Below are 10,031 nucleotides of genomic sequence, written 5' to 3' on the forward strand. Positions count from 1 at the left end.
TGTACATCTCTGTAGGCCGAGAGACAGACTAAAAATAAACAGAGCGATGGGCTGATGGGACCGCTATTAAAACGAGGATGGAATTTCCCTTCGTACTTAGGGGATTATATCCGTAATGGACACCAAACTTGATGATCTTCTCACTTTTAAAGCGCAAGCCCCATCCTTACGTCTGTTTGCACACATCCGTCAATCAAGAGTGTCCGCTCGCACTTTTGGTTTCGGCAACAAATGTTCAATCCGTCGTCAAGACATTACCAGCTATCATATATCGTAAACACTCCAGAAAAGCATTACATGATGCGGTTGAAATGCCAGGCCAGCATTTAGCGTTCCACCACATTAGTGTGAAGTACATTTCATTTTCGTTGAGAATGTCTGAATCAGTTTTTTGTTGGGACATGCTGCCGGGTGCCCATGTGCGCGGGTGCTGTCGTCTAATGAGACTGCAATGAAAAACAGTCCATATCTGATGCACCACACATGTTCTACACCATGTTGCATTTAAAAGAGGTTTATGAGAGAAGATAATCAAATGCTTAAAGTGCATTAGGCTCTTTGCGTGTGCGGCTGTGTGTGGGATGTGTGTCATATGAAAAACAGCTACTTGCCGTTGGGACAGATGTAAGAAGAAACAAGATGCTGTCGATATGGATCAGATTAACAATTGCTCATTCATTCGTCATCCTGTGTTTTTGCAAGTGTGTGTGGGAGTTAATTCTGTATGTGATCTGTGTGGATCTTTCTGGCTCAATGCTGGACACTGTGAGGCACTGAGGTCAGAGGATACTAGATGGATGGAGTTGTGTGGAAGACTGTAAATCGCTGCTGCACTTGGACAGCTGTGAGAATTACCTTAAATTGATTCCAGTCATCCCTCACAGCGGCACTGCAGCATTTAAAAAAATTTTTTTTTGTGTGTGTGTGTGCCTGTATGAACTGTGATATAAACTCCATTATTTGAGTCCTTATAGAAATTTTAGCCATTTAAAAAAAAAAGGGGCATATTTTGAGATAATGACTGGCAGATAAAATAAAATGAAATAAAAATTTTTTTTTTAATAATTTCTTATCTCAGGAAAGACTGTGGAGTGATATGAGTTACAACTTAAATTGATTCCAGTCATCCCTCACAGCGGCACTGCAGCATTTTTAAAAAAATTTTTTTTGTGTGTGTGTGCCTGTATGAACTGTGATATAAACTCCATTATTTGAGTCCTTATAGAAATTTTAGCCATTTTAAAAAAAAAGGGGCATATTTTGAGATAATGACTGGCAGATAAAATAAAATGAAATAAAATTTTTTTTTTAAATAATTTCTTATCTCAGGAAAGACTGTGGAGTGATATGAGTTACAAAACTACACAGGAAATTAGGTGACTGAGACAATCAGTTATACAGCTTATCAGTCTTTAACCATAGACAGCTGTGACTGACCAATCAGGATCAAGTATTCCAGTCACCTTCAAGTCACTTATATTTATCTAGCACTTTATACAATACAGAGCCGTGTAATAGTATCAGATATTTTTAATGAAAGCACTGTATGGATAAGGTTATTCAGTTGCTGATTACTCTGCATGCTGGAATTGAATATGAAGCTTAATGAAACATTAGGAGTAAACAAACTAAGATTAATTTTACAGTGTGACAAGAGTTGTGAATTAATGTTAATGGACATAAAAAAAAATACACCAATGGTAATCTAATAATATTACATTAAGCATAAAATTCAATATTATGGTACTGTGTGTGTGTGTGTATTAGATATGAATATAGCTTACACATTATTTTAAGGACCAATTCTCACTATTAACTAGTTGCTTATTAGCGTGCATATTACTAGCATATTGGCTGTTTACATATATTATGCACATATTAATAATATTAATAATGCACATATTAATCCATTATTCTGCATGACCGTATTTTAGATTGCTTAATCCTACCCAATACCTAAACTTAACAACTACCTTACTATTTCTAAGCAGCAAATTAGGAGTTTATTGAGGCAAAAGTTGTCGTTAATAGTTAGTTAATAGTGACAATTGGTCCCCAAACTAAAGTGTGACCTGAGTATTATATATTAATATTACACAATCATCTGAAGGGATAGCTGGGGCTTTACATCACAATTTGAACCAGTATTAAAACAGTGGAAATTGTCAGCAGAGTGACATTTTCCTTGTGATACTGTGTATTATGGACAGTATTGATAACTGTGCACAGAAGCAATCCTTCAGGGTCTCATGTACTGTATGAGCTGAGTCAACTCTCTTCGGTTCTGTCACACAGCACAATGCATTCCACACAGTACTGCGCTTGTCGCAAAATAATATAGTGCGGTCTGGCCCATTGACCAGCCCTGACCTTACTGTACGACTTCTCCAGCATTCTGCCCTACACTAATGCAAAATATGTGAGCCATGCGTATCACATGGCCAAAGTCCCTTTGTGTGCCCATGAGTGGAGGCGCCAGGATATTACCACACTTTCTGTCAAGTGTTGTATTATTACAGCCCTCGATTGGGCCACAATGTAACGCATGGTCTGCCTGTCAGCCTGTGTGGAGGTGTGACACACTGCCGTCTCAGTGTCACACTCTGAGTTTGACCCACAAAGGTTAGCCAGGGGGCATGACACTGTCTGACTCATGACAATAGAGCCTTTGTGGACATAAGGCCATGAACGTGTCCTCGCACAACGTTGACATGCGCGCGTCAGCCACCAGTTGAGTTGTTAAACATGCTGAAATACGCTGAAGGCGATCTACTGAAGAAACCATTGCATTCTGCATCAAAGGCTTTGTTGAACTCTAAATACTGACAGGAATGTGTGTGCGAGGTTCAATAGCCACTTCTCTGACATCACTGCCCTCTCACACACACCGTCCACATCCTCACTGCCAAAACCATGTGCTGGTAAATTTGCTCTATGGCTGATCTTTCTGTTTTTGTCTTTCAGATTGAGAATGTGGAGGCTTGTCTGATTTTCTTAGGGGCCAGAGGAGTCAGTGTTCAAGGGCTCTCTGCTGAAGGTAAGATCCTTCTGTCTGCTTGAAACTTGATAACAACTGCTAAATGCCTTCATATACAGTACACAAATCTAATTAGTGGCGTTTGCGTCCGTATTATCACCATTTAAACTTAGAATTAAGGGCTTTTCAAAACCTTTATCATAAGGTTGAAGGACTGTGAACATTAATGGTACCTCAAATGTGTGGTTAGTTTACAATTTCAAGTGTGAGTTTGTGAATGTGTGTATTTTAAAGTCATATATATGACTTTAAAATACACACACTCACAAACACACAAAACATCAAGATGCAGGCTTAAATTTTCCTTGAAATTTATTTTGAAAATGTCCCCCCTAAATAACTATTTCTTTAGTAATACTATTCAATAAGGTTCCATTTGTTAACATTAACTAATGTGCATTTGTTAACATTAACTAATAATGAAAAATACTTCTAAAGCACTTTGTTAATTTCAACATTTACTAATACATTATTAAAATCAAAATTTGTATATGTTAATATTATAAAACAGACCTGAGCTAACATGGACTGACAATGACCACGTGTATTTTTTATTAACTAACATTTAACAAAGATTAATGAATGCTGTAACAAATGTATTGCGTATTATTAGTTAATGCATTAACTGAAGTAAACTACTAATGGGACCTTATTAAGTGTTACCATTATTTTTTATTGAAAAACATACATAATCAGAATCGAATAATGTTATAGAAGCATGTTTTTAATAAATCGTTTAATTAATTCAACATATTACTGCTTCCAATTTCTGTTAATAAAAAAGTTTAAAAACAAGCAGTGTCATCATAATTAGAAAATAGAAATAGAAATGCCTGAGGAAATATATTAGCCAATATTGGGGAACTTCAAATGTTGTATTGGGCCTTCGAGTCAAAAGATTGAGAAGTACTGTCGTAGAGACTTAAGGGGTGTAAGCTTATAAATACCGAATTAGGACCACCATAGCAACTACCCAAAACATCCATGAAACCACACATTAACGTCTCAGAACAAGTTAGAAACCACATCATAGTGGCTTAGCATCGTAGTGGTGAGGGGGCAAAATCATTATTTTAGCATTTTCATTCAGTTCCATACATACACTGTTAAGTATCAATGGAATTAAGTGCATAAGTAGGAGCTTAAGCGTACTAAATGCAGTGTGGAGTGATATCATTAACCTAAAGCAGCTTGGATACTGTATTCACTGTCTCGCTAAATTCAGCACCATGAGTGCACAGGGTCCATAAATATACAGTGTATTGGGTTTCTCAAAGCTTTTATCACACACACTTTTGCTTCCACAGGGCTGTGTTTGTGTGTTTGTTGAGCATCTTTCCTAAAGCTGTGAGTAGCTGTCTTAATTTAATTAGCTGAGGTTTCATAGTTAGAGTTTTGAAGGCTTGCATACGCTTGTGTTTAGTTTTTTATGAGGCATGCCGACTCGAGGCCTTAATAAAAGAAGTCGTTTTTTGTGTTTGATGTGCCTGAGTGTGTAGGAGTTTTCCAAGGAATATAAAAGTAATGATGTCTAAGCCACAGACAATATGTCACATATATAGAATTTTCTCTTTAATGTCAATGTTGAATTTATTTATTTTTGAACTTTTGAAATGATTTCTCCTAGACAGCAATGAGATAAAATTTAGAGCAGATTAAACTTCACTCCTCCTGATGTTTCCTGAATTTATTTTTAAAAAAATACAGTCATGCTATAATTGAATTGCTCTGTCCATGAAAAAAGTATCATTTGTTTTGCAAGCTTAAATATATAAATTAAAAAGTAATTATAAAAAATAAAATAAAAAATGTCAGATAATAAGTTCAGATATTTTATTTATTAATTTATTTATTTCGGATATTTTATTAGCACTTAATTCCATTCTTTGACTGATAGAATGATTAATGTACTTCAAAACAAATCACTTTTCCAAATTGTATTAGTTTCATAGAATGGCACTTACACTCTTACTGTATATATACTGTATGTAGTTCAGTTATGAAACTCTAGATGGCGCAATCTTACGGGGTGTTAACGTAACTGCTGATATTCAGAGAGTTAAACGACTTGGCACAAGCTGATTGGTTCATGCTGCATATGCAGCCAATGAGCTTACTGCCTTGCATTTATACAAAGTTGATGCTTAAATGAAACCTAACCTCCTGCGCTATAAAAGCACATCATCTGTGCAATAAAATCGTCCTCCAGGAAAGTTTGCACTTGACCCCTGCTGAGTGTTATCCTAGCCTTATTTCCCCAATAATGATAGGTGCAAACTCTCAATATCCCTTTTCCTGCTGCGGTGGCCGTGACTCCCTGTTCACAGTGTGTAGGGTATCAGAACGCACAGCGGGACTCCGGTTTTAAGTGCAGGGCACAGCGTGACCTTTGCACAAGTGAGCTTTGATCTCATTGGCTGTGAGGATCTGGTGAAAAGGTGCAGTTTGTTATAGAGCAGGTCAGTCTTAAAGACTTCTGCCAGGGTCAAAGGGGGCACCTTAATCTGGTGACCTGACCGTGAAACCCACCATGACAAGAAACACACACGTGTATGAAGACACTCACGCAACTGTCGTCCATGCTAACTCAGCGTAACTGAAGAGGCACTTCTGCTGCTCAGCTGTTTAATCCTTTCACTCAAAAAAAAAAAAAGAATCCTCACAAGTCAAAGGAGATCAAGCATGACCTTCTGAGGTATTCAAATTTAAAGACACTCATTACTATGTAAAATACAGGAAGCCTGTTTTCATAGAAATCACTTTTCCTAATCTTAGCTATGTTAAAGGGATAGTTCACTCAAAAAAGGAAATTCTGTCATCATTTATTCACTCTCATTGTAAATCTGCATGTCTTGCTTTCTTCTGTGAAACATGGAAATGGAGGCCTGGGGGCTGCTGAACTCCAAAAATGATAAAAATACACAACTGTTTTTGACATTGATAATGATAAGAAATAATTATTGAGCACTAAATCAGCATATTAGAATTATTTCTGAAGGATCATGTGGCATTAAAGACTGGAGTAATGGCTGCTAAAAATTCAGCTTTTCTATCATGGGACTAAATTAAATTTTTTTTTACAAACAACAGTTATTTAAAAATGCAATATTTCACAGTATTATTGTTTTTATTTTTGATAAAATAAACCCTCTGTGAGCATAAGTTACTTTCAAAAACATTAAAAAAATCTTACTAACTCCAAACTTTTGAATTATATTGTATACACATCTAATCCAATTTTGTAATTCTGAACAAAGTATTAAAGGTCCCATATTGTTAAAACTGAAATATCCTGGCTTTTTTCACGATAACTGAGGTCTAGGGGCTATTTAACTACCATATAAGTTTCAAAACAGTCAGTCCACAGTAAAATTCACACAGCCTGCATAAAGTAGCTGTGATTTTTCACAAACCGTTGTGACTTCCGTAAAAAGTTGACGTCAGAACTAGACAAACTCACCGTGTCTATCTAGTCATGATGAAGATGTATATACATTTCAATTTCAGCAGGCAACTATTTTTAGAGCTACATTATTGTTCCAGCCACAATTAATCACAACAATGTATATACAATTACAAATGATTATATATAAATCGTCAGTTTTTGTTTTACACACATCCACACAGACGTGATTTAATACACGACATAGTAGTGAGATGCAAGAAACATAGACATATGGCAAGAAATCTGTAGACACGCCCATAACAACAAAAGACTACTTTATTGAACCTTTTCTGATAAGAAGTGTGCGCTGCAAATTCTTAAGGACATCAAACCCTAAAATAAAACTCCAGAAAGGTGTAAAATATGTGACCCCTAAGTGTTTACTGCCTATTTTGGCCAGGGAATGCTAGAACACTACTGTATACAGAGGAAGTGGTCAAGGGCACATCACTGTAAATAGATAATGTATTCACACTTCTCTGTCCTCACTTCCCTTAATGAGCCCATCTGAACAGATACGCTTTTGACCTTGTGCAGCAAGTAACAGCAAGGCCTAATGACTCCACATTTAAACTTCTGTTAAAAGTGTGTTGATTTGCTTTTACTTCAAGTTTCCAATTTAAGTCCTAGCTCAGGTGTTAGTTTGCAAAACATGTGGCGTGATCTGTTAGCTAGAGTACTTGCAGGTTCATGTAAGTGCAAGAATTTCACTCACTAGAAGAGGATTTTGTAAGAAAAATATACTTTCCCCTTAACTATTTCTTGTTGTGATTTAAAGTGTTAAAGGGGTGGTTCACTGGGTTTTTTCTAGGCTTGATTGTGTTTATGGGGTGCAGTCTAACATGTGTTAATGTTTCGTTAAAAAAAAAAAAACGCATTATTTTTCACATAATTTACCTTTATTCCACACAGCTCTGTCCTTTCTCTGAGAAACGGGCTGATATTTTCCTGCTTTTATGAAGCCCCGCCCCCAGAAATAGGCAATGGGCTCTGATTGGTTAGCTAGCCCAGTGTGTTGTGATTGGCTAAACCGCCTAGTGCGCGTTTAAACGTCCGGCCCCTCACCTCAGCAGCATGTGCTCCGGTTGTATTGTAAACAATGGCATGGCTTATCAGTTTGAGCCCGATTGAGAAGCAGATGATATTATTGAAGAGGATCGTGCAGAACCTGTGCAAGCACGGCTTTTAATGGTAGGCCTATGTTTTTTGTTTGTTGTTGTCTCATACTTTTAGATACGCTGTTATTTGTAAATGCTACTGCTTATGTTAGCTTTTAATATACGGTTTTATCCTGATTAAAGCTAACTTTGCAGATATTGTTTATGCTCAAACAGCAACATTACACACTAACTAACATTAAAAAAGTGAAATCGCAATGAACCACCCCTTTAAAGTTATATCTATCTATCTATCTGTCTATCTGTCTGTCTGTCTGTCTGTCTCTGTCGATCGATAGACAGATTTATTTTTAACACTTTCTTATGCTTACCCAGACTGAATTTAATAATAATTTATATTAATAATATTTGTGAAATATTATTGCAATTTAATATATATATATATTTTTTTATTATTATTATTATTATTTATTTATTTTTGTTTGATGGCAAAAGTTCATCAGTCTTTATTATTATTTCCAGTTTCTTATTATTATCAATGTTGAAAACAGTTGTGCTGCTTAATATTTTTGTGGAAACCATGATACTTTTTTTCAGTTTTCTTTGATGAATAAAATTGTAGCTAAACTGTAATACAACTGTAACTAAACTATAACTGCACTTTCATGAAAAAATAAATTTAGATTTTATAGAAACATTCTAAAGAGTCCTTCTTTGAAGTAAATACCATAATCATTTATTATGATTTTGCAGTAGTACTAATACTAGTAACTGTTATTTTCTATAACGGAATACACTGGTGTTTGTGGAAATCATAGGGAGTTGTTATAGCTTAATGTGAATCAACATAGCCTTTGCCAAAATACAAATGCACTCCATATGCTGTTTCACGGAGCAATTGTGAAGAAAAAGACTAATTCCCTCCATTTATGCAAACATACAAAATGTATTTACAAATTAGCCTTCCAGAATAAAGAGTTAAAAACATTATTGCACCTCGCATTTTCCATATTGATCTAAAGTGCAATGACACCAAATAGTGCCAGATTTCTGTTGCCTGACCCAGAAAATATGTTCAACTGAAACACCATCTGATTGCTTTATTATGTAGAATACAAATTACAGCTCTGCACGATCCCAAATTGAACCGGGGGGAGATAAATAACCCCAAACATTGCTGATAGGCAGAAAAAACAGGCGGGCTGTCAGAATTAAGCCAGATTCTTCTCTTTAGCGCTGCCTCAGCACCACCATCTTTCAGTCGCTTTCAGCGCCAGCCATTAGCAGTGTGTGAGTATGAATGAAGGCCATTTCATAAATGGGCACAAGAGAGTAAAGCGTTGCTGGCAGGTGGAGCGCAGACAATCGATGCATTCGCCTTCATCCTCAATCCTTTATCTCTGTGATCAGAGCAACGGTGTGTTGGCACTTATTCAAACTCACAACTGCAATTTCAGAAGAAAGTTTGAAAAGCATTCCTCATAGGACACCTCATTTGCATCGTCTCTGAATCAGGATAATAGCATTTGGGCTTCTAAACTCCACCCGCCACTTCAAAGTTTTACTTATTGAATCAGCATATCCTCGTAAAAGGTCTCAATTAGAAGTCAATTGTTTCAGTGACTGTTTATTAATGTTAACATGTAATTTATGACGCACAAGACTCCAGACAGTCAAATGACCGTGCTAAACTTGGATTCTCCAGACAGTCGCATATTGTCATACAGTATATCACTTCCTCATTCAGAGCAGAACTTATCTGCCCCATATTTTCAGCTTCTTGTAAACAAAACTTGAACTTCCCTATGATGAGGCTAACTGCCATGTGACACAACAACATTTCTTCTCACTTGATGCTGTACTAAAAACATGCTGTATTTAAGGTTTAGCACATCAATGTAATGCAGGATTAAAGAGCTCTTCCTGTGGTATTTTCTAAATCTGGTGTGTTTGATCTTCAGAGGTGTGTAATGGGAATCTGAAGAGCATCCTGGGTCTGTTCTTCATCCTGTCCCGCTACAAGCAGCAACAGCAGCACCAGCAGCAGTACCTGCAGTCGTTAGTGGAGCTTCAGCAGCACGTCACACATCAGACCACAGGGGCGGTGCCAGCGAGCCAGCACAAAACACAAGACATGCAGTCCAGGTAGGACACGTCTTAGGATCTCTATTGCTGTTGCTCCTCCATTTGACTTCTGCATCTTTAATCATGAAATAAATGGCTAAAGAGAGAGAGAGCGAGAGAGAGAGAGAGAGAGAGAGAAAGATTTGCACTCTTGTTGATAGACCTTGTAAGACTTTGTAAGACATTGTAAGCAGTATATTGTGCTGTCTTAACATCCAAACCATATGTCATTTCACAGTCCATGCTTTCTCTTTCGTCAGTTAAACAAAGGTAATATAGTAAATGAATAATATATATATATATATAT

General features: G+C 36.6%; 1 protein-coding gene across 1 annotated transcript in view; it reads left to right on the forward strand.

Annotated features, from left to right (window-relative positions):
• Positions 1-9,745, forward strand: part of LOC107740692 (neuron navigator 3-like) — a gene marked incomplete at its 3' end in the record, with an annotated part of 61,720 nt that extends 51,975 nt beyond the window's left edge. Inside the window, exons 4-5 of the mRNA XM_016553201.1 lie at positions 2,965-3,037; positions 9,562-9,745. Of these exons, the coding sequence (XP_016408687.1) occupies positions 2,965-3,037; positions 9,562-9,745 (257 nt within the window). The remainder of the gene's footprint in view (positions 1-2,964; positions 3,038-9,561) is intronic.
• Between the last annotated feature and the right edge of the window lie 286 nt (positions 9,746-10,031).

Source organism: Sinocyclocheilus rhinocerous, unplaced genomic scaffold, assembly GCF_001515625.1.
Source record: "Sinocyclocheilus rhinocerous isolate Xijiao unplaced genomic scaffold, SAMN03320098_v1.1 scaffold2271, whole genome shotgun sequence".
Classification (NCBI taxonomy): domain Eukaryota; kingdom Metazoa; phylum Chordata; class Actinopteri; order Cypriniformes; family Cyprinidae; genus Sinocyclocheilus; species Sinocyclocheilus rhinocerous.